This window comes from Zootoca vivipara, chromosome 2, assembly GCF_965207765.1.
Source record: "Zootoca vivipara chromosome 2, rZooViv2.hap1.1, whole genome shotgun sequence".
Classification (NCBI taxonomy): domain Eukaryota; kingdom Metazoa; phylum Chordata; class Lepidosauria; order Squamata; family Lacertidae; genus Zootoca; species Zootoca vivipara.
The window spans coordinates 68,744,638-68,771,264 of NC_142584.1; the positions used below are offsets into that span (position 1 = coordinate 68,744,638).

At 47.0% G+C, this 26,627-nt stretch overlaps 1 protein-coding gene across 1 annotated transcript in view; it reads left to right on the forward strand.

The window, feature by feature from the left end:
- Positions 1 to 17,190, forward strand: part of SEMA3B (semaphorin 3B) — a 54,153-nt gene extending 36,963 nt beyond the window's left edge. The window contains exons 5-18 of the mRNA XM_035106003.3: positions 1,245 to 1,364; positions 1,496 to 1,589; positions 2,689 to 2,808; positions 4,236 to 4,381; positions 4,937 to 5,051; positions 7,516 to 7,585; positions 7,762 to 7,906; positions 8,417 to 8,636; positions 9,479 to 9,570; positions 9,919 to 9,960; positions 10,578 to 10,735; positions 11,226 to 11,281; positions 11,891 to 12,030; positions 12,176 to 17,190. Of these exons, the coding sequence (XP_034961894.3) occupies positions 1,245 to 1,364; positions 1,496 to 1,589; positions 2,689 to 2,808; positions 4,236 to 4,381; positions 4,937 to 5,051; positions 7,516 to 7,585; positions 7,762 to 7,906; positions 8,417 to 8,636; positions 9,479 to 9,570; positions 9,919 to 9,960; positions 10,578 to 10,735; positions 11,226 to 11,281; positions 11,891 to 12,030; positions 12,176 to 12,637 (1,980 nt within the window). The 3' untranslated portion in view covers positions 12,638 to 17,190. The remainder of the gene's footprint in view (positions 1 to 1,244; positions 1,365 to 1,495; positions 1,590 to 2,688; positions 2,809 to 4,235; positions 4,382 to 4,936; positions 5,052 to 7,515; positions 7,586 to 7,761; positions 7,907 to 8,416; positions 8,637 to 9,478; positions 9,571 to 9,918; positions 9,961 to 10,577; positions 10,736 to 11,225; positions 11,282 to 11,890; positions 12,031 to 12,175) is intronic.
- Positions 17,191 to 26,627: the final 9,437 nt, after the last annotated feature.

Below are 26,627 nucleotides of genomic sequence, written 5' to 3' on the forward strand. Positions count from 1 at the left end.
TTTGTAGGAGGGAGGCAGCGGCTCAAACAGGGGTCTTCTGCAGCATGAGCAGGGGTCTTCGTGTCTGCAGGTGACAGGCACAAAGCCTCACCTCTCAAGCTTAGTGTGATGGAACGTCTGCTTCCTACGGTGCCCTCTGCCGGGAGGTGAAATGTCCAGAAACTCCCAGTGCACCAGGGACAGTACGGCACCCCCATTCCTTCCCGCCCAGTGTGGGAAATGCTGCACAGTCCCAGAGGGAAAGAGAGGCTCCCACATGCTCTGGCATCTCAGCAATGTCAGGGGAGGCTGTCCAGAGGCAGGGGAAGGACCCACACTGCAAATGCCTGAACCACAGGCCAGCAAAACCTATGTGCTGCTCTTCCTGCGCACACCTTGCTGTGGCCTCTCCTCCTCCATTCCCAGCTTGGCCTGCTCCACAAGACATTTCTGGCAGCAGAGGATCTGAAATAAGGATCTGGGTGGGAAGTTGCAGATAGGGATGCGAGAATCATTTTTGCATTCCTAACAGCCCTTAGCAGCTCCCTTTCTTTGAGGTCTAGCTCCGAGGGCCTTCTGGCGGTTCCCTCACTAAGAGAAGTGAGGTTACAGGGAACCAGGCAGAGGGCGCTCTCGGTAGTAGCACCCACCCTGTGGAGCGCCTTCCCATCAGATGTAATAATAATAATAATAATAATAATAATAATAATAATAATAATAATTTATTTATACCCCGCCCATCTGGCTGGGTTTCCCCAGCCACTCTGGGCGGCTTCCAACAGAAAAATAAAATAATATAATCTATTAAGCATTAAAAGCCTCCCTAAACAGGGCTGCCTTCAGATGTCTTCTAAAAATCTGGTAGCTGTTTTTCTCTTTGACATCTGACGGGAGGGCGTTCCACAGGGCGGGCGCCACTACCGAGAAGGAAGACATCTGAAGGCAGCCCTGTTTAGGGAAGTTTTTTATGATGTTTTATTGCGGTTTTGATATCCTGTTGGAAGCCGCCCAGAGTGGTAAAGCCGCCCAGAGTAATAAATTATTATTATTATTATTATTATTATTATTATTATTATTATTATTATTATTATTTAGTGGAGCTGCTGGTGCCTCTGTGTTGTGCCCATCTCTCTCCTTATGCAGCATCTCAAGCCTTTGAGCCTGCAGGCATCTGGCTGGTCACTGGAAGCACAGGGTGCTGGGCTAGGTCTTCTGCAGGCACCCCCTGGGCCCACTCCATAACTGGCCTCGCTCTTCTCTTGCAGGCCGAGTGCATGAACTTCGTCAAGATCCTGCACCTCTTCAACCGGACGCACCTGTATGCCTGCGGCACTGGGGCCTTCCACCCCATTTGTGGCTTCGTAGAAGTTGGGCAGCGTGCAGAGGTGAGCCAGGCCTGGAGGTTCATTGGGTGGTTGAGAGCTGAAATGAGGGAAGGCAGAGGCAGGAGAATCGCTCAAGCCCCAGGCTCTGCTCTCTGGCCTCTTGTATTGGCATGTCCCTCCTCCCTCTCCAGGACTCTGTGTTTAAACTGGACCTGAAGAACTTAGAAGATGGCAAAGGCAAGAGCCCCTATGACCCACGCCATGTGGCCGCTTCAGTGCTGGCAGGTAAGGGACCAGGCCCCGCTGCACAAAATCTAGTGATAACTCCATCCCTCCCCCTTGGAGGGCTTTAAAAGAGGAGGGTAAGTTCGTGGAGGATGGGGCTGTTGGTGGCTACCAGCCACAATGGTTATGCACTGATTCAATGGTCGGAGGAAGCAATGCTTCTGAATGCCACTTTCTGTAAACCACAGGAGAGGAAAGTGCTGTTGTCACTGGCCTCTGGTTGACTCCTATGAGAGCAGGATGCTGGACTGGGTGGGCCATTGGCCTGATTCAGCAGGGCTCTTCTTATATTAGAATATAAGAATAAGAATGTAAGAATTACAGAGTGACTGTGTGGGATGTCCAAAAAAACCACAGCCAGCACTTTCCAGTCGACACAGCATACATTTAAAGAAGAAGAAGAAGAGTTTAGATTTGATATCCCGCTTTATCACTACCCTGAGGAGTCTAAAAGCGGCTAACATTCTCCTTTCCCTTCCTCTCCCACAACAAACACTCTGTGAGGTGCGTGAGGCTGAGAGACTTCAGAGAAGTGTGACTAGCCCAAGGCCACCCAGTAGCCGCATGTGGAGGAGCGGGGAATCGAACCCAGTTCACCAGATTACGAGCCCACTGCTCTTAACCACTACACCACACTGGCTCTCATCCTCTCTGCCCAAAGAATAATTGGAACTGCCGTTTAGCCCTCATGGAGCTACAATTCCCAGCACCCTTTACAGTTCTTTAAATGTATGGTGTGCATGCAGACGTTGTCTCATCCAAGGACTCATGAGTCCCTAAAGCTCTTTCAGTGTTTACCAAGTGGAGACTGCTCTCCATCCGATGTGGGAACAGCTTGCATCTGCCAGCACTATGTGCTGAGGACGCCGCTGCTGGTGGCACATTTTCTTTTGGCTCCAAGCACCTTCTGAGCAAGGCTCCAGGAATGGCAGCTGCTGCCTCCCTGCACAAGAGCTTTCCTCCCTTTAAAGAGCGGAGGACATTTCAGGGGAGATGAATCCTGCACACGGTACCGGAGGAAGAGCACCTGGGACATGTTCCAGTATACAGATCCCATGATGAAGCCTTTTAACCTCTCTTCTCTTTCTGTGGTGGCCAGGTGAAGAGCTCTATTCTGGGGTGGCTACTGACCTGATGGGCCGTGACTTCACGATATTCCGCAGCCTTGGCTCAAGGCCCTCTATCCGCACGGAGCAGCATGACTCCCGGTGGCTCAACGGTCAGTGGGGGAGGGGGAGGGGAGGGCGTACCAGGGATGCAGAAAATGGGCTTGGAGCAGAGTGGGTTGCATAAACAGCGATTCCCTTGCCCTGTCCTGCTGTCCTTTTTCTGTCTCTGATGGATCACTGGTGTTGGGAGCGGGAGAACATGTTCCTTTAAGTGCCAAGGGAAACTACAGTTCCTTAGGACTCTTGTTGGTTCTGCTTCCGAGTCTTTGTCACTTATGAATGGAGGCTGCCATCTAGTGGCGAGGGCCTGATTGGCAGCTTCCTGACCATTGAACTGCTGACTAACCACCAAGCTAGACAAGATGTGTTTAGGATTTCATCTTTTGTTTTCATTTACAAATTAGCAGCCCCACAGGGCTGCAAAGCAGCATTCTGAGAGAAGACCTCTACCCCTTTCCACTTGTGGCTTTCAATGACCTGAATGCCCCTCCCAAATACATCCGCACTATATATTTAAAGCACATTTGTACCATCTTGAGAACTGCAGGTCATCCTCCCAGAGGTGTAATTCCCAACACCCCTAAACAACCATTTCCCAGAATTCTTCAGGGGAAGCCATGAGCTTTAAATGTGCCATGTGGCAAAGTCTTCTCTGGACAGTGGGGAGAGAGAGGGTCCTTCTGTGTTTCTGTCTTCTTTACCCTGTGGGAGTGAAAAGCAGCTTCAGAAGATGATGGTGGCAGTGATTATGATAAAAAAGCAGGAGGAGAATTAACAACCCCCACCCCACTGTGCCTCAGTCAGATTCCCTGCTACACTCATGGGACAGGGGCAGAGTCTACTGGTATGCTTTCACCAGCAGAAGGTTCCAGATTCAATTCCTACCATCTGCAGTTAAACAGAGATGGAGAACCTTCTGCCCACCAGCGAGTCTGGTGGTTCCAGTCTGGTCCAGGAAGCCATTTTTACTTAAACCACGTCCACCTGTCAGTCTGGTGATGTCAGTTCTGCTGGGCTGGCTGCAAGCATTGGCTCCTCCCATGGGGAACGGGTGCTCATAGCCAATCCCTGCAGAAAACAGGATCAATAGTCAGCTGATGGGCAGGGGGACTTTGATCCTGCTCCGCTCAGGTGTGCAAGGGAAGTTCCCTTTAGGGAAGCCTCTTGTGTACCTGAAGCCTTCAGAAAGCAGGATTGCTTCCCTGCCCCATGGGCCAACTTTGACTCATCTATTTAACAGCTGGGTAATCCACCCCCCTGTCAATGTTGGACCATGGGATGGAGGGGGAGATAAAGATATGGCCAAAAAGATAAGGGAGGAGGTGACAATAATAGATCAGTGGTCTGACTCTGCATGAAGCAGCACGGTGCTGCTCTTTGCATTTTTTTGCTCTTTGCATTATGTTCCCTCACATAATGTACAATTCCCCACCTCTTTACTTTGGCATTGATGTTCTCCCACTTGTCTCTCCCCAAGAGCCCAAGTTCATTGATGTTTTCTGGATCCCGGAGAGTGAGAATCCCGATGACGACAAGATCTTCTTTTTCTTCCGGGAGACAGCAGTGGAAGGAGCCCAGGGGCTGGGCAAGCAGACCTTCACCCGCATTGGCCAGATCTGCCGGGTGAGAGCTCTGTGCCTTCTCGAGTCCAGTGCTGAGGACTGGGCAAGGCCTGGTCAGGTTGCTACCAGTCAGGCAGATTAGGGCAGGTATATGGGTGCCTGCCCAACACTTGGACTGAGTGGTGGCCCAGTTTCAGCGTATATCCATGAGGCTGCTTGTATGAGGGGGCTGCTCTCCCATCAGGGCCCAGAGGGGCTCGGGCTCTGCCTCTGCCCTGTGGGCACATATGGGTGCATTAGGGTCCACCCCATTCTTAGGCCTTCCTGCACTTCAGCTTATTGAGCCCTTGCTGAGCCTTAGGTCAGTTCTCCTTGTGGGGCTCTAGCAGCAGTGAGGGAAAAGGGTTTTCGGGGCAGAGGTCTAGGGCTCCATTCAGGAGAATGAGCAAGGGGGAAAGTGTAGTGAGGCATTTTGAAGTAAGTGAACTAATACACATTATCATCTAAGAGGGTTCTCACCCACAAGACCATGAGGGGAATCCGGAGTCTAAAATGTCCTACGTGCACTGCTGTCCCCGGCTACCTCTCTGATACGCCTCTCTTCCTCTCTCTGCAGAATGATATGGGTGGGCAGAGGAGCCTGGTGAATAAATGGACAACATTTCTGAAAGCCCGGCTGGTGTGCTCGGTGCCAGGCAGCGATGGGAGTGATACGTACTTTGACCAGCTCCGTGAGTGACTGTGACTGATGGAGGTCTGGTCTGGCAAGGGGAGGGGTCATAGATGGAACACAGGCATTTTGCATACAGATGGTCCCAGGTCCAATCCCCAGCATCTCCAGGTGGGGCTGGGGAGACTCCTAGCCGAAACTCTGGAGATCCACCTTGACAGAGAGAACTGCGTGAAAGCTACATGTTCTAGAATGTAGAATAGGGATGCATTCGCCCACATATGTGCACATAGGCAGCCAAAACATGGAGAGTTTTAAAAACACATGACTTTGAAGGAACAGCTTCTGATTTTAAAACATCATCATTACAGTCCTACCTTGGGTTACAGACGCTTCAGGTTGCGTCTTTTCAGGTTGCGCACAGGTTGCGTAAACCTGAATGGGTTACTTCCGGGTTCCGGCACTTGCACATGTGCAGAAATGCTAAATTGCACTTTGAGCATGCGCAGAAGCGCCGAATTGCGACCCGCCGTGCGCAGATGCAGCGCGGCGGGTTGCGAACGTGCCTCCCGCACAGATCACATTCGCAACCCGAGCGTCCACTGTATAATATTTCTATGAAGACAATATGTTGTTCAAATCCTAAGCAACCATTCATATTCTGAAGCAAAACAGATTTCCACATTTTTAGTTACATTTTTAGTCCCATGCATTTATATCTTCCAAATCTCAACCAAAGAACATCATTTCGTTTGAAAAGTGTCAGTATGCAATCCAGCTTTGTATAATCAGGCGTAGGTTGCTTTTTGACCCCTTGCAGCCAAATCCCATGGTCAAAATAACCAAGTTTTAAAACCTGATGGACTTCTGTCCTTATATACATGTTTTTCATATTTTATACATTTGGATAAAAAATGCACACAGATTGTTTTGAATGTTCTGAATGTATCGACATTGGGCTCCTCCAGACTGGTTTGGTTTTTTTGTGGTTGTATGCTGCAACAAATGTGATACACTAGTGGTTGATTTCCACTGGACCATCCACAAACAGTTCTGCTGTACTAGTTCTTCTGCTACACTTTCCCAATGTTACAGTATTGTTGACACCTGGAGGGACACTCTTGCACTGCTATTAGTTTTAGCATAAGCAGTATTCCAATTTATTACTCTCTCTTCACCTTAAAGTCCTAGGGCAGGTTACAATAATGTGATTGTTGCTATGGCACAACAAAAACCAGACAACTCCCCACCCACCCACCCATAAAATTTCATCAGAAAAATATCCATTGGAAATGTCCATCTTGAAACCTTTGCAGGTGCAAATGGTATTGAAAGTGGGATCATGTAGAACTGCCCTGGTGCCAGTGTGAGCAAAACGCATCATAATTGCAAACTAGAAAGGGCTTCTGGGCGAGCTCCATTTAGCCATTGTGTGATGGCTAAATAGATAAACAAAACAAATCTGAATTGCTGTCCTTAGAGGAGGGCAATATGATTTTTTTGTTTGTTTATGCAACTTGCGGTGTTCTGTTCTGTTTTGTTTAATTGGTGTTAGTGCCTGATCACTGCCAGTGGGTCAGCAGAGAGCAGGGGTGGAGGCTTAATTTTTTTAAAAAAAAATATTTTTATTGGTTTTTTATATAAAAACAGACAAAACATAAAATACAACAGTATATCTATTTTCTGTCCCTCCATCCTCCCTCCCCCCACCAGTCCACTTCTGCCACCAGTAAGACCAGTAGGCGTTGAGAGCCGAGGGGGTCCATTTTAAGGCTAAGTTCGTCCTCCCCCCCCCACTCCTCCACACCCAACCCCCCCTGCCACCAGGAGGCCAGGTGCAGAAGAGTAGCATGGTTTGGATTTCCCCCAGCCATTCCTTGAACACACACATATAAAACAAGCAAAAAAAAAAGAAGAAGAAAAAAGAAAAAGAAGAAGAATTTTTTTTTTCAATTCTTGTATCTTAACATTGTACTTATGGGTTCCTCAGATCTCTTCTTCCTGATCTTCTTAATTTCTTAACATAATTATGGCGAGTTTTCTATTCATAATTAAAATCTTTTCCTTTACATTTTCACATTATCCTCCTCCTTTTTCATGCCCCCTCCCCACGGGTCACCTCCTGCCATGAGGTGCCTCCATGAGGTGAGGCCTTCCCAAGGAGATCCATTTTTGTGTCTGGGTTTCCCTCCACCCCCTCCTTCCCCCTCAGAGCACCCCCTGCCACCAGGTGCTTCCAAGTAGGGAGAGGAAGAAAGTTGGCCCTCCGCCCAGGCACCTAACAAAACATAGACATTTAATACAAATCTAAAATTCCTTTCCCCAGCCATTCTTCTTTCCGGTGGAGGCTTAATTTATCTCTCCCTGTTGAGGTGGTGGTGGTGGTGGAGGAGGTTAGAGAAAGGTTCACTTTCTAGCTAGAGTATTCTCCTGTGTCTGGGAAAGGGATTGCCATGCTCCAGGTGGAAGATTGCAGGCCAGTGACTCCTTTTCTCCTTCTCTTCCTCTGCTTGGTCTCTCTTCAGATGATGTATTTTTGCTGCCAACCAGAGACAAGCGCAACCCTTTGCTGTACGCTGTTTTCACCACCTCCAGGTAAGGATAATAGTGGTTTCCTCCACTTTCAGATGGGTTTCCTTTTCCCAAGAGGCTGTAAAGGTAATGTCTAACCTTCTGGGAAATGTCCCCCCAGACATATTGGAGGGTGTGGGGTGGAGACACACACCTCGTTATTCCTTCCCCTAATGCTTCTCTGTCGTCTGCTCCCACAGCACCGTCTTCAAGGGCTCTGCTGTCTGTGTCTACCATATGAGTGACATCCGCAGAGCCTTCTTGGGACCTTTTGCTCACAAGGAAGGGCCAAACTATCAGTGGGTGTCCTACCAAGGCCGGGTCCCTTACCCCCGCCCAGGAATGGTACGTGCCTCAGACTTGGGGTGATGAAATGAAGCAAGGTTCAAACTACTTAGAAACCATTTGGCAGGCAAGCAGTATATAAATTCAATAGTAACGACAACAACAACAACAACTGTGCTTGTTGATATAGAGATGTGGGAACACCTGGAACAATGTGTTTGGAAAGCTCTTGGCTAGATGGAGAGAAGAGCAGGCTGAAATAGGGAAATGGGTTGGGGGAGCATGGGGGTTTCTGGTCCAGGATTGTGGGGTCCTGCCAGTATTCTATGAAACTTCAGGGCTTCAGAAAACTAAGGAAATTTGGGCATCACCAGAGCTGCCTGGAAGGGTAGTGGGGGATTAAAGGTGGGGTGTGATTGGACTGGAAAGGGAGTGATGTGGAGTGCATGGAGATCTGTGATCTGGTGTTTCTAGGAGTAGATAGTTTTTACATGCCTGGGCCTTCAACTCTCTCTCTCTCTCTCTCTCTCTCTCTCTCTCTCTCCTTCTCCCTCTCCCCCTCCCCTTCAGTGTCCCAGCAAAACCTTTGGCACATTTAGTTCCACCAAGGATTTCCCCGATGATGTGATTCAGTTTGCTCGCAACCACCCGTTAATGTACAACTCGGTGTTGCCACATGGCCAGCGGCCCATCTTCCTGCAGACCAACATGGGCTACACCTTCACCCGCATCGCAGTAGACCGAGTGGCTGCTGCTGACGGCCACTATGACGTCCTCTTCATTGGCACAGGTGTGTCTGCACGCCTCCCCTTCTGATATGCCTACCAAGTTCCCTTCTGCTTCTTAAAACAGCATGCTGGGATGCCCACAGTTCAAGGGTCAAAATGTGCATTCTGGCGACCAACTCTAGGTAACCCTTAGCTCATTCCTTGTAGAGCACTCCCTCCAGATGTGTATGTAGGGCAGCAGTGGGGCACCTCAGGCCCTCTAGGTATCTCTCAGGACTTTTCTCTGGCCTACTTCTTGCTCTGCTTGAGTTCTTTTCCCTGACTGGAATATATCCTTGAGCGGTGATAATTTACAATAGAAAATGATGTGGCTACACAGGCATGGTTCAACTTAGGGCCTCCTTTGGCTGCTATTAACTTTAAAATGTGTGTGCATACACACAGATGAGATGCTGTTCATCGATCTCCTGCCTTGTTTCTAATTGCACAGTCACTGTGTGTAGTGAAACGTTATATGCTTTCAGCTAGAACCCTTGTCCTATTGCCTTTGCCTCCCCCAATCCTGTTGGCCACTTTCCCGCTTTCAGCTGGTGCACTGAAAGCTTTGATTTAGCATAAGATCAAAGGAGACTGGAAACAAGATCCCTAAAGGGACCAGCTTAAGTGCCCAAAATCCTTGGAAACTTGGCACATTTTGTTGACCTCATCTCTTTTGTATGAACCAAATTGCCTGGCTTTCAGCTCTTCTTGCATGGCGTCTCTGTGGCTTTGAGAAATCTTTCCAGGGGGAGGCGAATAATAGTTCTACAGAGCTACCTTTGGAACTTGGGAAGCATCTGCCTGCCTGCCTGCCTGCCTGCGAATCCCCCTTTTGTTGTGCTAAATTGCCCCACTTCCTTGGCAGACATTGGCACTGTCCTGAAGGTCGTCTCTGTGCCCAAGGAGAGCTGGCAAAACATGGAGGAGCTGCTGCTGGAGGAGCTGCAGGTGTTTAAGGTGAGTGTGAGCAAAAGGAGAAGGCTGTCTTAGCTGAAGCCTAGCTCAACTGTGCAGTGAAAGGACTGTGGTGTCCACTCAGGGGCTCCATCTGGCCTAAACATTTCAGAGTTTTCCCTGAATGCTACAGAAGCTTAGAATGTGTCACGTGATGTGCCCATCTTGTATAAAACTCTGATGGTGGTGACAGACTTCAGGGCTTCACCTGAGAAACAGAGACAGTAACCTGGGTACCCTGGGAAAGTGCTTGGATTCCTGATTGGATAGGAGCAACCCTTAAGGAGAACTGGGATACTGATTGCCTGTCACCAACTCAGTCACACCGCAATTCCTTTTTCTCATTGGCAGGACTCCTCTCCAGTTACAAGCATGCAGATCTCCTCCAAGCGGGTACGTCGTGCAGCAGAAGAGCTTTGGGGAGCCATGGCGTGGGGATGCGAAAAGGGAGGCAATGCAGTGTCACTTCTGCATACAGTTGGGGAGAGAGCTCAGCAGTGGGAGATTATCTGAACAGAGCCTGGTATTCATACGGATATGTTTCCAAGTAAGAGGGTCTATCAGAGGTCCTCTGATGATGAAGCTGTCCCACCTTCTTCAAGACACATCTGCCCTGTGGTTGGTTTAAGTAGGGTTGCCACATGTCCAGATTTTCCCAGACATATCTGGAATACTGCAGTCGGCAGCAGTGTCCAGATGGAAATCGAGAAAATGTCTGGGAAAATCTGGATATATGTCAGCCGATGTCAGCAGTGCTGCCGTTTTTCTATTTCAGTTCTCTTCCTTCTACCAACAAGTGTCAGGCCACTCTAGATTTCTCCATGGTCAAGCTAGCAGTTCTCATGCTTTTCCAATAAGAGCTCTAGGCTTCTTTCTCTCTGGGAAAGCCTCATACCCACCTCTTTTGGACTGTAGTGTCAGAGAGGCCAAAATCAGGTGTAATACTAAGGCAAGCAGCAGAAGACATTGACTTGGCCTTAATAGGACTGTGTGGGTTTGTCTCCTAACAGCAACAGCTCTACATTGGCTCCAGGACTTCTGTTTCCCAGCTGCCCTTGCACCGCTGTGGGATCTACGGCAAAGCTTGTGCTGAATGCTGCCTGGCTAGAGATCCATACTGTGCCTGGGATGGGACTACCTGCACTCGCTACATGCACAACACCAAAAGGTATGGTATGACTGCGGGGCTTTCTTGAGGGCAGGGCGGGGCAGAGAGTGACAATGGAGCCTGCCTGTTGTCTCTTGGGCTACCTACACTCTTGCTGCCAGCCAGCTGTGATCTGGTTTGGTGGGAGATTCCCCCCCCCCATCTCCTGTTGGCTTGCTTTGAGCAATGCCCAAAGAGACACAGACCTACATCCTGACAACATCACTTTATGCAGTCTTGGCATGGCCACTTGCCTGCTTAAGAGCCTGCTTCTCCTCTGAGGAGCGGTACTCTCCAGTTTGCCCAGGATGTGCACTGTAGGATCTCAGTTCTAAGATGTTGTGACTGGAACCCAAGCAGGACAAGAGCAATCTTGCTACATGGCCCCTCTGAGGAGAACATTTGTCTTCAGGAGAAGCCACACATCCCAGCCCACCTCAGAAGTACAACACACCCTGCTTTTGATCCCGATCAACCTTTCTGTGCTCTCTCTCTCTCTCTCTTCTTGCAGGCGGTTCCGGCGTCAGGATGTGCGAAATGGGGACCCCAATGTGCTCTGCTTTGGAGGTGAGTGCTCCTGGACCCCACACTCCGCATCATTCATGCCCAGTTTGGTGTGTCCACCATCACCAACAATGTAAGACATAGCATGGCCTCAGACTACTGCAATACCGAATGCCAGAACCAGAAGAGCACTGAGAAAACATGAATTTTGCTCAGTGCCCTACTAGCCTCTCCCCACGATTAAAAAAGAAAAAGAAATGGCGCACTCAGCAGCAAGTGTTCCTCATCTTTCAAATTACTGCATGGAAAAGGAATTGGACCCTGGAAGAAACTAAATTCACGCTCCTTCATTTATCCAAAATACATTGAGCACAGCTTCACATACAATCTTCCTTTCATTACAACTGACTTCAGAGCTTAGTTGCTCACGTAAGAGTAGATTCTTTTAAATATAGCCAGGACAACATCCTGGATCCATAGATTGTTCCCTCAAAATGCCAGCCATTTTGTAGCCAGCTTGGGCTTCCATTTAGATTTCTTCATGCCTTGCTTCAACTCTGGCCTCAGCACATCCCTGTGTGTTTGTTGTCCTGCCCATACTCCTGCTGAGATTAGCAGGTGGATGTATTGAGCTCTCACAACTTTGTGCTGTCCCTTCCTGCTTCTGTGCAGATCCCCAGCGAAGCAGCGTCCCGGAAAAGAAGTTATATGGAGTGGAAGGCAGCAGCGCTTTCCTGGAGTGCCTCCCTAAGTCACTGCAGGCCCAGGTTGTGTGGACGTACCAGAAAAGCAGCAGCGCCCCCAGGAAGGAGGTATGAGCTTGGCTGCTGCGTGCACGTAGACCAGGGTCACCAAACGTTTTAGGCCAGTAGGCACATTTTGATTTTTTAGAAATTCACCCCTATTGATGACCTCTTACCAATGCTATTCCGTTTCTCTGGCCTTATTAATCTGCAGGTGCTGTTGGATGACCGAGTCATCAAGATGGAGCGGGGGATCCTGTTGCGCAACGTGCAGCGCAAAGATGCCGGCCTCTACCACTGCCACGCAACGGAGCATGGCTTCACCCAGAGTTTGCTGCACCTCCAGCTTGAAGTGATCCACGCCCAGCAGGCCGACTCACTCTCCATCTCCCGGGAAGAGGAGCACGCGCAGCCCTTCCACCGCAAGCTCTGGTACCAAGATTTCATGCAGCTGGTGGACCACCCCAACCTCAGTACCATGGACCAGGTATGTGAGCAGCTGTGGAGCCGCAAGAGCCACCAGCCGAAGAAGAAGCCGCCGCTACCCCCTCCGCTCAGCGTCAAGGCCAAGAGCCACAAGTGGAAGCACCTGGAGGACAAGCGGAAAGGCCGCAGCCGGAGAACGCATGAAGTGCCCCGTGCGGAGAGGGGCCCCCGGAGCACTGACGTCTGGTGACCTGCATGGAGTGCAGCTGGACAACCAACCTCTATGTTGGGGAGCAGGGTGGGCGTGTAGGGAACGGGGTGGGAGAGAGGATGCAGGACCATGGTTTGGTGGAGAGGGCTTCCTTTCCATGCTCCTGGCGGCCGCTTCATACGTAGTTTGTAGGGGGTGTGTTGTTGTCATAGCAACTTAGCTGCCATTCTTCAGAACTCGGTGCGAAGCAACAGAACCCGACAGGAGAGGGTGTGTTCTGTAGCCCTCGCCTCTTCCGTAACATACAACCAAAGATGGTGGCAGCAGCCTTGGGGGACCAAAGGAACCAAGTTAATTATGATATCCTGTGCAGTGGGAAGTAAACCAGACGGGATACGCCAGGAGTTGTGGCCTCTTTTTTCTTACTCTCAAGGACCTGCTGACTGTCAAGATGTAATTTTGGGGCTGAGGAGCTCTCTAGCTCTGGAGTGTCGGTTCGTGCTCAGAATCTTCCTCTGAAGAGGACAGTCCCCCGACGCATCCCTCTGTCTTGATAGGCAGGGTGCCTACCCTGTTTCCTCTCACTTCCATAACCAAACCGACCTGCCTTGTGTGCATAAGTGTAGCAATGTGCTCTCCCCCCCCCCAAGAGACACTACAGAACCACTGATGTATTTATTAACAGATTGTTAACTGATGAATGTAAATCCACCACCAGGTGGGCCACCAGCATTTAGACTCTGACTGAAGGGACAGGGCTCCTGTTGCCCAAAGGATTGTGGGTACACTTCTGAAATGTTTTGGATGTGCATGTGGCAATGATGATGATAACAGAGATGAGGAACCGTGGCATAACTCCTACGCTCTCACATCTATATTTTATATGGCCCTCAGGGGATTCTTCATCAGACTGAGACCCCCTCAAGTGGCTGGGCAGTAACAGAAAGATCCCTATCATGGTAAATTTTAAGGTGAACACTAAAGGCAGTTAACACACTGGTAAAATATTGAAGTTGAGGCCCTGTCATGACACAAGGATGTTTGTAGGGTCATGTTGAGCAGTGGAGGTGTCTATCTGTCCTTCCTTTAAAACATTTGTCTCCCATGGTTATTGCCAGAAGAATGATGGCCGACCAAGGCTTGTTCCCTGCTTTGATGATCTCTGGGGCCCAAGTCACCAGGCACAACCCATCGGGAGCAATATCTAAAAAGAGTAGCAACATATAAAAGAGTAGCCCAGCGCTCTCCTTCTCCATCTGTTTTGGACCATATCTCCCACCATCTCTTGGCCATGTTGACTGGGGGTGATGGGAGTTGTAGTTTAAACCATTTGGAGGGCACCATCTTGGGAAAGCCGTGGCTAGACCAAATGAGGGCACTCATTTTGAAATCTTCATTTTGGGAGTGCCTTGTGAGGCATCTCTGTGGAGTGCCCAGAAAGGTGTGGTCATGCAGATGAAGGTCACCCTTAGATATGCTGGGGAGGTCTTGATCTCTGTGTTGCTTCCCGTTCTGTAGAAAAACAGGAGGTTTCAGTCTGAAGGGAGGTGGAGGTGTTGGCCTGATAGAGGCGGTGCAGTCTTGTCTTGGATTAGGATTTAGGCAGCAAGGGTCTGAGATAAGATAGGTCTGCTCTGATTTAAGGTATATAAGCTGTTTCTGTGGTGTCTGAAACATTAGAAAAGGGTGATATCAGCACTACCTAGTCAACCTGAAAGCCACTGTCCAGTGAGACAGAAAGTGAGACTGGAGCCCACCATCTTCAAGAACAGAGCAGAACCAATGCTTAGTTACCGTATTAAATTCACAGTTCACGTCCAGTAAAAGGAAAACTGGCTTACGGAGTTCTCAGCAGCCTGTTCAATGCCATTTTTTAGTGCAAACTGTCCCTAAATTGTCCTGCCAGTGAGGAATTTCACAGCTTCTTTTTTAAAAAAACAATTGTTGTTTTGCCTTTTATTTCCCTTTACTTTTAGAGTAGCCTACTGCCATGGCACCAGGCTGTCCCTTTTGCCTATGTAGGGTCAAAACTTCCTCTATAATACATGGACGTTAGAGCTAATCTGAGATATTTTACAAATAGATTCTGCTACATTGTCATCCAACTTAGGGTTGCCGTATGTCCTCCTTTTCCAGGACACACCCACTTTTTCATGGGTGTGTAAAATGAGTGTCGTCACGGTGATCCATAGTTAACAGTAGAAGTTGGCAAATGTGCCCTCTTTTTTGCTCTTCAAAATATGGCAGCCCTATCTACTTCCCCTCCCCACTTTACCAGGCAAAGATGCTGATTTAAAATGGAACCAATATCCCACACGTACAAGTCTTTTGAGGGTTTTTTTAAGAACACTTTTTGCAGTATTGTAAGCTACCCCACAGACTGTGTGGAGCTGTGTGGTGAGGGATAAATGGCAAAGGAGAATCGCAAATCAAGCTTATCGCATGATTCCAGACTCTTTGGTATACAAAAAAAAATGGACTTTTAGCCATGGTGGCTAAATGGAAACTGCATGCTGACTTCTGCACACCTTTGGTTATTCAGTGCTGGGGACAAAGAACAAGGAAGAACTTGGAAATGTAGTTTTCAGAGAGCGCAGAGAAAATGACAATTCCTAGCATGCCTGGCATCAGGCTCACAGTGATAGCAGCATCAATGCCATATGCTGAAGGGAGGAGGAGAGACCTACCCCCTTGTTACTACCAGAGCTGCAGAAGCATCAGCAAGGTTGACATTGGGTGAATGAGAAATTTTGAAGGCTCAGCAGGGGGATAGGTTAGGGGAGGGATTTGACCCTGTGGCGCCTTTAGCTGGGAACATACCTCAGTTTCCAGAGCGACTCTCTTGAAAAATAGCTGATCACATAGTCAGACTTTTCCTAGACTGTATCATTTCAGACTGCAGGTATGAATGCTGTCCCATATTTCTTTTCTTTTCTTTTTTTAAAATATCCCTGCACATAAAAGGTTAGCATGCCAGAAAGAGGTTTAGGGAAACCCCTTCTACCCCGACATCTTGTTTTCCAAGGCAGCTGACTGAACCCTGTTGGAGACCAGGGTTTCTGAAGCCTTTAAATGGCATTAATAAAATGGCATTAATAAAAGCATAATGTCATCACTGTAATATTCATTGCTTGGTTATGGGGAATGGCTGTGATTTAGTATGTGGCTCAAGTCTTGGCCTGTTTCCTATAGCTAAGGGGTGTAAGGGAGAGTGTGTCATGAGATTCGATTATGCCTAACACTTCATCTTTGAGTTCTGCCTCCTACTCTCTTTTGTGCATGATGGACAGCTGTGAAGGATTCAGGCATGCATAGCTTGCCATTTCTCCTTGTATAATTTGGGGAAAGGGGTTAGACCCATTATTCAGTGAGCCACACATGAGACACCCTTCTCAGCTTACATGGCACACATACTTGTGGTTTGAGCCTCTAGGGCAGGCATCCCCAACCTTTGTCCCTCCAGATGTTTTGGACTACAATTCCCATCATCCCTGACCACTGGTCCTGTTAGTTAGGAATCATGGGAGTTGTAGGCCAAAACATCTGGAGGGCTGCAGGTTGGGGGTGCCTGCTCTAGGACTTGCTAGGTTGGTGGTTCGAATCTGCTCGACGGTGCTGAGCTCCCATTGCTCTGTCATAGCTCCTGCCAACCTAGCAGTTTGAAAGCACACCAGTGCAAGTATATAAATAGGTACCGCCGTGACGGAAAAGTAGACCGCATTTCCGTGCGCTCTGTCTTCTGTAACAGTGTTCTGTTGCGCCAAAAGCGGTTTAGCCATCATGCTGGCCACATGACCCAGAAAGCTGTCTGTGGACAAACGGCTGCAAGATGAACACCACACCCCATAACCGCCTTTGACTAGACTTAACCGTCCAGGATTCCTTTACCTTTTACCCTTTTTTTTTTTAACTTGGGGTGTCTAAGTAGCATTACATTTTAATGCTTAAAAAGTCATAATAAGCTAGTAGCATAAGAACAGAAGAACAATCCTGCTGGATCAGGCCAGTAGCCCACCTAGTCCAGCATCCTTTTCTCACAGTGGCCCACCAAATGCCTGTGGGAAGTCTGCAAGTCAGACCTGAAAGCAACAGCACTTTCCCCATTTGTGATGCAGTGGGGGCAGCTACTTTTAAACCTAGATTATTTCCCTAGTTAAAAGCATCATCAGTCACCATCCTGAAACTTTGCGGATGAAACTCGGCTATTTGGCAGGTATAACGTTTTGTTCCCCACTCCCTCCATTTGTTCTCTCTCTTCCCATGTCCAGGAGGAAAAGATATATTGATCATGAAAACCCCCATTTGGAACCTCAGCGTTTTGGCCATTAAGGTTTCCATCCTTGGCAACTAATTATAGTTTTACCTTATATATCTTATCTGTTGAACCTATGATAAATTCTAAAGGAAATAGTAGCAGTGAAAATAAGTGTTCAGATTTGCTGGATGCAAGGCATAGATGTCAGCCAAGGTGGCCTGTGATGAGCTCTAACCAGCCCTAATAGTGACTGGGTCTACTTTAAGACATGCAGCAAGAGTGTGCTGGATCCAGTGTGGTTGGAATATATTAACACAATAAAGCAGTTTTAACTTTGTGTGTCTGGTTTCCATAACATGGAAGTAATCACTGCATACATTTTTAGCTGCTCGCAGAACATCACCTGTTGTCTTCACTCTAGAAACAGAGCAATGATTATGGAGGCAGACCAAAACCCATTCTTCATGTATGGTTCCAAAACAGCAAAGTACCATAGGCATGGTTTCATCAAGCTATCACTTAGGGGTCATGGAAATCAGGCCAGCTGTCATGTATGAAGATAAGTGAAGCCTAGGGCATGTTGGCTTGTAGAGGTCTTTAAGGTCTTCTGCTTCACTTGCTAAATTTCTGCCTATCAGGTCATTGCCAGGAACAGGGCCTCGCTCCTGTACCTTTGCCAGCAGTATGGAAAGCAGAAATTTATCAGGTAAATCAGAGAGAAAGTGATGGTAGAAAACATTATCTGCTTTATTTCTGCTTGACAAGGCTGCAGGGGCAAGACCAGCTGGGTCACATGACTGACAAAGGAGCAGTGCACTCTGGGTAATATGCACAATGGGTAATGCACCCAAGGAGGGTTTAGGATGGGGTCTGGGGAGCTCCTTAGCTTTCCCCATAGTGTCTTCAGCGGAATGGCAGCCTTAAGTGTCTGGGCAGGTTTGTAGTTGCCCTGGGGTGGGGGTGGGGGAGAAGGGAAGTGGGGAGATGCCTTGAGAGACAGTGGAATATTGCTACCCCATTAATTAGCAGGTTAGGCCCCTAAAACAATGATGGCAATATGTGACATTTTCAAGAATGCAGTCAGTGGGGTCCTGAGGGCCAGTAGGGAGGGCTGGGGGGGAGGCAAAGGTTCTGCCCCCTCTGGCTTTAAATTAAGTCATAACAGCAATTTATCTAGAGTTTAAAACAAAATAAAAAAATTCCTTCCAGCAGCACCTTAGAGATCAACTAAGTTTGTCATAGGTGTGAGCTTTCGTGTGCATGCACACTTCTTCAGAGTTTAAAAGATTGGGGCTTTCAGTCTTCCAGCACCATCTCAGCTGTGAGAACTTGTTGCCATTTATTTAATTTGATCTTGAGATTGCCAAGCTCTAATTGGATGGTCATGTTATATATACATTTAGAACAAAGTCTTTCTTTGTTTTCCTTCCTGTGGTCACAAATTTTAGGTCATCCTCTCATTATATTACAGTCATACCTTGGGTTGCGTCCGCTGCGGGTTGCGTTTTTCCGGGTTGTGAACACGGTGGATCTGGAAGTGTTTACTTCCGGGTTCTGCTGCGCACACGCATGTGCAGAAGCATTCTTCCTGCATGCGCAGAAGCACTCTATCACACTTCCGCACATGCGTGAAAGCCCCACTCGTGTTGCGGACTTTTCAGGGTGTGAACGGCACTCCAGAATGGATCAGGTCCGCAACCCGAGGTACCACTGTAGTTCCATGTAGTTCATCAGCACAGCTCTCAAAAGTCTTGCTATAACAATACTTCTGACTGCTTACCCAGCTCTTCAGCCTTGACCATGACCGTTGCCAAGTAAGCTTTGTGCCATCTCAAGATCACGTGAAGCCATTTTCCTTTCTTGGATCAACTGTTAAAATCTTTCTGGAGGACTAAGAGTCTGTTGCAGGTCTTGTCAACCTTTTGGGGTCAGTGGGCGCATTTGGAAGTCAAGCACCCATTACAAAATAGCTGCCGTGAGGCTGTGGGAAAACACAAAAGGGGGGGCCTCGTGAGGGTGAAGGAGAGGATGAGACAGTGCAAACAGGAAAAGAGTAGTAATGGTGAACAGTCTCACACATTGTGAATTTTTGAGGAAATATTTACTGAAACCTTTCATGGACGCCATAAGAGGCACTGCAGTGTGCACTGGCACCTCTGGGCTATTGTTTGGAATGTACCTGTTCATAGCCTCAGGTGATCACGTTCGCCAAAATCCTGCTCAAATGCATCTCTCCCTATAGACCAGCCTCAGGCTGTCAGGAATGAACCTTGGTCTACACAAACAGATCACCATATGGGGAAACTTATATTGGGGTTCACAGTTAATTATTCCCAACAAATTAATGCCATTTATGTCACAGACATTTCCTTTCTTTCTGGCTTCAGTGTTTATTTCCTCCTTCCTACACCCACCTGCCAGCGGAGGATAACACTTTCTCAGATGAAATCCATGAAAGTCTTATGCCATAGTAATTTTGTTAGTCTTTAGCACCAGCTAGTTTGCACCAGCCAGGAGAGAAGGGTTTTGGGATTGCCTTTTTTTCTTGGTGGATTTTTCTTTCTCTAAATCCCCCTCCCTTGGGGGGAGGGAGAGGGATTAGTTACGTCAACTCCAGGCTGGCATTATGGTGGGAGATCCTGATCCTGGGGCCATTCTGAGAAATGAAGAAGACAAAGATCTGGGCAATCCAGGACCACATCTGTCCCACCCTCAAAAAACTTCATTTTGTGGCCCAAAGAACCACCCGTGATAGAGCTGTTTCCACTGAGCTGTCCTTAAGGAGGCTTTTAAATACACAGATAAATTGCGTGGCCTATGGTACAGGGTAATGATTCCTGAGCTCATCGTGTGAAGTGCTTTAAGCAAGGAACATTACTCTATAAATTATTATGGCAGGAAATTGTAATGGAATACATCTGGCTTCTTCCAGTTCCCTGAAATCAAAAGGGAAGATTCTGCTGCTGGTAACTCCTGCTGCCGCTTCTGTGAAACAGAGGCTTTTATTAGCTCTGTAAGTGTCAAAATGATGAGCAGTATAAGTGATAGTTTGCCTGTGAAAGTGTCTATGAAAGTACAAGTCATTCATGCTTACAAAATAAACAGCTGAGTTAACTGGAAGCAGCCACTAGGAGGCATAAAAGCACTATGGTCATGTTATAAATCCCTATTTGATTTTATTTTATTCTATCTTTATTTTCATTTTTATTTGAACTGCTTAATACTTTGAGAATGTAGCTGCCATAGTACAACTGCTATGTGAAGAAAGCAATTTTAGGATAGCAAAATATCGTGGCACAAATCTTTCAATGACTAGCATAGGCTATATATAAAAAGTTTTATATATACTGTATATAAAACGTTTCCATGCGCTCTGGTTTCCATCACGGTGTTCCGTTGAGCCAGAACCGGTTTATAGTCATGCTGGCCATATGACCCGGAAAGCTGTCTGTGGACAAACACTGGCTCCCTCAGCCTGAAGTGAGACCGGACCTAACCGTCCAGGGGTCCTTTACCTTTATATTTTTTTTATATTTTTTTATAGTATATATATATATATATATACACACACACACACAGTCTCACATACAAAAGATATTTATGTGGTTTTATTTATCGTTTAGTCTAAGCCCACGAGAAAAATATTTTCTAATAGGTAGCAACTACTTTCTGATTCAAAATGGGTTTTTTTGCCTTTTCTCAAGATAATTAACTGCCACAAAATTAATAGTCATATCACTGCTTGTATGAAGAAAAATGAAAGTTTACTTTATCCTTACTATATGAAATGTATATATTTTTAATCATTTCAAGATAAAGCAGGATTGCCAAGATTAAAAGGTGGGCTAAGGGGCAGGTACTACTGGTACTATAAATCAAGTGCTTTCTGCCTGTGTGTGCATACCTGCTTAACCTGTAAATATATGCTATATAAATGCCCAGGCTGCATGGTCCTTTATCAGGGATGCTGTAGTTTCCTGCAGGAGATTGGACTATTTGAGGCTCCTTCCAACACCATGAAATACATATATACACAGGTTCTATAAGTCTCCAGTGCTTTCTTATACAACAGGAAACTCACCTGTGAAAAAGCCATGCCAAAACTGGCCAGTGGTCAATGCTCAGGAAGCTGGGGAGCTGTAGTGCAGCAACCTCTGGAGGGCCACAGGTCTCCTCACCCCACAACTAAGGGCTCCTTGGTTATGTGTGTATTGGAAAGCTGTGATTGTTACAACCTGTAGTTAGTTGCTTTATGAATAATGCAGTTGAAAGGTGGGGTATACATATTCAAAAACAGACAAATCCAAAGCACAGGGAAAGGAACCGTTGGTTCTAATCTGAAAGGTGTTTCTTGAGGTGTTGAACATACAGCATGGGTTTTTTGGATGGTGCTGCTCTCTTGCGGCCGAAGGTTGGAAACACAAACGGGTCTTTGTCCTATACACATGCCTACCACCTCTGCAGGAATGGGCCAAATAACTTTGAACTCATTCATGGAGAATGGTACTGATGCAAACAACATTGAACTGAAGGAATAACACAACAGAGCCCCGAAGAGCAGGAAAACATGTATAAAATAGTCTTCCTCAACCAGGTGCCCTATACTGTACATATTTTGGACTACCACCTCTGCTAGCTAGAGCCAGGGCCATCTTAAGTAAATCCAGCGCCGTGGTGCAAAGATCCCTCTGGCGGCCTCCCCCATTTCCCAGAGTTGCTGACCTTTTTACGGTGCTGCTGGCAGCTTTGCGGGGCTGAAGGAGGGGGGCAGCAGCTGGAGGGCAGCTCCTCCGGCAGGGAAGAGGCAGAGGCTCCAGGCGCAGTGCTGCTTCAGTGAGGCAGGTGAGGGTGGCAAGCCACACCACGCCCAGCCTCCGCCTCTTCCCTGGCACCTTCCAGATCTTGGCACCCTGGCGCCCTGCGCCACTTGCCTCTATGGGCAAGACGCCCCTGGCTAGAGCTGGTGGGAGTCGGAAGACCAAAACACCAGTAGGGCACCATGTTGGGGGATGCAGAAATAGTGTGATGGAGGAAAGCACACACTGATTATGCACTCATGTGTATCATGCACTTCCAGCATTCACTGTCTGTGCCATTTCCTGGCAGCTCTTAAGAGATCTAGAAATCGTAAACCTAAAGAATTTGAGGTAAGCAAGTTCCCTCCCCACAAAAAACAGTGCAGATGGCTAATTAAAAGTGCTTACATTCAAATTACAACACTTAGCAGAATATGCTTGGATGATCGTTGAACTGAAAAAGTGCTTTCATACGGGATTGTTACACACACTACTCAATAATAAGCTGGAGGTTTTATTTCAGACAGTTAAATACAGCTATGGTGTTTTATGCTCTGTATAAAAAGAGCCGAGTGCTGGGCTGCTCATGGAAGGTAATTTCAATGTTTAATAAAAGGAGACTGGTGGTGTAGAATTTTTAAAGGGTATGAGATCTTATCAGATTAGCAATTAACTTTATGGCACTTGGATTAATGCAAGAAATCATCTCAGCTGAGATTTATAGACCTACAAAGTAAAGTAAAATATGTGCAATGGGCATGATCCAGCCAGGTTTAAACATCTTTGCGACTGTAATATTAATTGAAAGAAATCAATGGGATTTCTAAGCAAATATGCTTAGGCACAGATTGTGGCATGCCACAGGTTTCTGCAGGGAAGTTAAATATGTGTATAGTCTTGACTCTTTCCCATTTAGGGGGCCATGGATCATCTATTTTAAGGAGTCATCTAAGGCTGCCTGGTCCAGGCCCAAAGATGCAGAACGCTAAGAGTCCATCAACAGTCCGCATGGGTACAGCAGACTGAGAAATCACATAGGTCACCTAGTCACAATCTTCTACCGGCAGGAGCGCTGGAATGGCTCTGCTTCTGTGCTTGTGCTGCACTGACATCCCCATTGCCTTGCCCACCCAGTAAGCAACACTGACCCATCTGCCAGGAAGCTAGCTCCACCAGGTAAGCCGCTTCTGCATCTATACACGTTATTATATGCAAATCTTTGTTCCCCTTTGTGTGTGTGATCCATTTCCTTTTTTTAAAAAAATGTGGATGTAAAGACATTTCACTATAGCTGTATTATACCTTTTCTTTGCTGGTCCGTGATTTTTAAAGTCCTATTATTCTGGTACAAGACCACTGGTGGCAGGCCTGATAGGACAGCTTCCTTTTCCCTGGTGAATGCTGTTTTCTGTTTTTCATCCAGCCCACTGCTATCTCAGTTCTGGATAGCAGTCTCTGAAGACAGCAGTACCCCTAAGCTGGGCAGAGCCCTTCAGCCCTTACAGGCATAGCCAAACTTGGCCCTCCAGCTGTTTTGGGACTACAACTCCCATCATCTCTAGCTAACAGGACCAGTGGTCAGGGATGATGGGAATTGTAGTCCCAAAACAGCTGGAGGGCCAAGTTTGGCCATGGCTGTTTAGAAGGAAGGTGGCCCGATGCAAACCAATTCCAGACTCATGCTAAGTAGTTGTGTGCATGAGGGGATGGCAAGCATAACTGCTGCTATTCTCTCTTCTGCACAACAAGTAAAGGTGCAAGAGCCCTGTCCACATTTTCAGCTGGCCAACCAACTAATAACACCTAAACCTCTTAATATTTGTACTGCTAAACGTACCTACACACACAAACAAAAGCCCCTGCTTCCTAATCTCGTATCTTGTCCAGGTTTTATTGGCAGATTTACCTGGAAAGTAGAACGTGTGATTTCTCCAAAATTCTAGTTACGGGTAGGTAGCCGTGTTGGTCTGCTGTAGTTGAAACAAAATTTAAAAATTCCTTCCAGTAGCACCTTAGATACCAACTAAGTTTGTTATTGGTATGAGCTTTTGTGGGTATCTGAAGAAGTGTGCATGCACACGAAAGCTCATTTTTTTAATTCTCCAAAATTGTATAAGATAGAAACTAGATACATATAATTCATTTTTGGTACTGGTTTTGCACTTCACTATTTACTTCCTCTGATCACGTTCACACATTTCATATTATTTTTTGGTGACTGACCTGTGATGGCAGATTCGCTCACCCAAGTCATCAGTTGATACAGCAGTAAATGAGTGATGGGCAGGCCTGTGTACGGAAGTCCTTTGTGTTTCAGGTTTGAGGCGATAAATCCTTGGTTGAGTTTGCATGCAATCACATTCAATGATTTCATAATCAAGCTTTTGAGAGGCCCAAATTCTAACAAAGCACCCTTAAACTCATTCTCTTTGAAGGACAAGCTTTTTATAAGGGGTTATGCAACGGAGACATTTCTGACAGTCTCTAAATTGTGTTTAATACAGGATTTTTACATAACGGATGGCAAAATTTGCATGCAGCATCTGGATAAAATTATACAAACAGGCTCTCAGCATTCTGTTACAAGGTTCCTCATCATATGAGCCATTTGGCATCTCATTACACTGTTAGGCAATGCTTAGCTCTTCTGTTAGATAATTTGCCAGACACACTGTACCAATCATGTCTATCACTCCTGGGTTGCCACACTTGCTTCTGACATGGCTCCTGTGTTCTGCCACACTTGCTTCTGACATGGCTCCTGTGTCTTTAGTAGCACTATATACATGTATACAGTATACAGTATGTATACAGTATACAGTATGTATACAGACCTTCCTGTCAAGGGCAGCCCAGGACCTCCATAAACACTGCCTCTGCCCCAGAGAAGTCACTTTGGTGCTGCTACCGCAGCAAAAACAATGTAGGAAGCAGCAGTTATGAGTTATCAATTTCTCCAGCCCCCTGGAGGTGCACTCCATTGTCTCTTGAGACAGATGGATGCCAACCACAAATATATTTATTTAGGTAAAACAACAATTGGAACAAATAACCTTTTAGTAAAGAATGACAGATATTGCATCTATTCATAATATAATGTAACATAACATTATCACACACACACACTCTCTTCTCTTTTTACCGTATTTTTCAGTGTATAAGACGCCCCCATGTATAAGATGCCACCTATTTTGGGGGACTAAATTTAAAGAAAACGAGGGGAGATGGGCCAAAGTTGTTGAACTTTTTTTAGGGGGAATTGCACTCGCACCATCACCCCAGCAGGGCTGTTGCTGGGGGTTGGCAAAGTGGGCAGCCGCTCCCTAGAGCCGCTCCCAATAGTGCGTGCCTCCCACAGCGGCATTGGGGAGGGGAGTTGCGCACCCACCAACCAGCTGCCTGGCGCATGCAGCTTCCCCTCCGCGCCACTGCGGGAAACGGTCCCTAGAGCACACGCCTCCCGCAGCGGCATGGGAGGGAATTGCGCACCCGGCAACCAACTGGCTGGCAGCGCGCAGCTTTCCCCCCATGCCGCTATCCATGTATAGGATGACCCCAGTTGTTTGACATGATTTTTGAGTCAAAAAACCTCATCTAATACATGGGGAAATTTGGTATTTTATTCTGTTTTACTGTACTGTACTGCACTACACTACACTTTTCGCTGTGAAGTGCTCTACAAATAAATAAAAGTTAATGAAATATGATCACTGGTGGACTCCCTTCAACGGGTATCCTAACCAGCAGCCTTTTTGCTCTCTGATCTCACACGCTGCATAATTCCCAAACTGACCTTCTCAACAGACACTCTTTACCTATCATTCACTCCAGTGGCACTCACCATTCCATCAGCCTAATCTTCTGTCAACCTTCCACTCATTTGTCTGTTCAATGACCAATTGTTTCCACACTGATGCTGGATTTGTTTCCAAGGTCCGGGATCGGAGGATGGTTCGGAGCCAAGGGCCGTACAAAATCATACTCTGGGAGATCAGGCCCAAGGTATTTGGAATATGTTGCTTGTTCCCCACCAGCCTTTCCTGGGTGGTGAATTCCTGGTGGAGTGGAGCTTGGTTTCTCTGGGTTGAGAGCACTGGAGATGGATGATATTTTTGGTCACCTTTTTAATGTGCATGTTACAAATAAGCAAGTTGGGCAGATGTAGAAGCAAAGAGTAACTAGTGCTATAAGGCAGCCAGTACCCTATCAACCAGCTCTTCCATTGCCACCCAAGCCCTGCATTCTTCCACTGAGTACCATCAGAGAATCCTGGGAACTGTAGTTTACCCCTCACTGAGCCACAATTGGCAGACTCCTTAACAAACTACAATTGCCGGAGGGGGGCAGGTTGCTTTAATTGTGTGTTTAAATGTATGGTGTGCACACAGCCCTAGGATAAATATGAAGGGCAGTATATATATACTGTTTGGTAAATAAACAAGATGAAAAGAAGCTGCCTTATAGCAGCCCTGCACTCCCAAGGTAAGATTCTGGCTTACCCAGTACTTTCTCTCTCCCGCTCCTGCTCCCTCTCGCTCTCCCCCTGCCCCACCAAAGTGGAAAACTGCTGTCTGTCTCTATGATGATGGGATTCCGGTAATCTCCTAACAATTAGTTCCCATTGGCAATATGTCAATCTGCCCATGTTGAGCTACGAATGAGCAATTTATGCAACCAAACTACTGGACAGCCAGCAATCATAACAATATTTTAAAATGGTTCGGTAAGGTTCATCAACTAGAAATGTCAATGTGATGTGCAGTTAAAAGGCAGTTAAGCAATAGCCATGCACACACATATTTCTGCGCAAGCAAACAGTGAAACCTTTCGATTGCTTGCAGAGTTTTCAGTTTTATACCTTGTACAGTGGTACCTTGGGTTAAGAACTTAATTCGTTCTGGAGGTCCGTTCTTAACCTTGAGGTACCACTTTAGCTAATGGGGCCTCCTGCTGCTGCCGCGTGATTTCTGTTCTCATC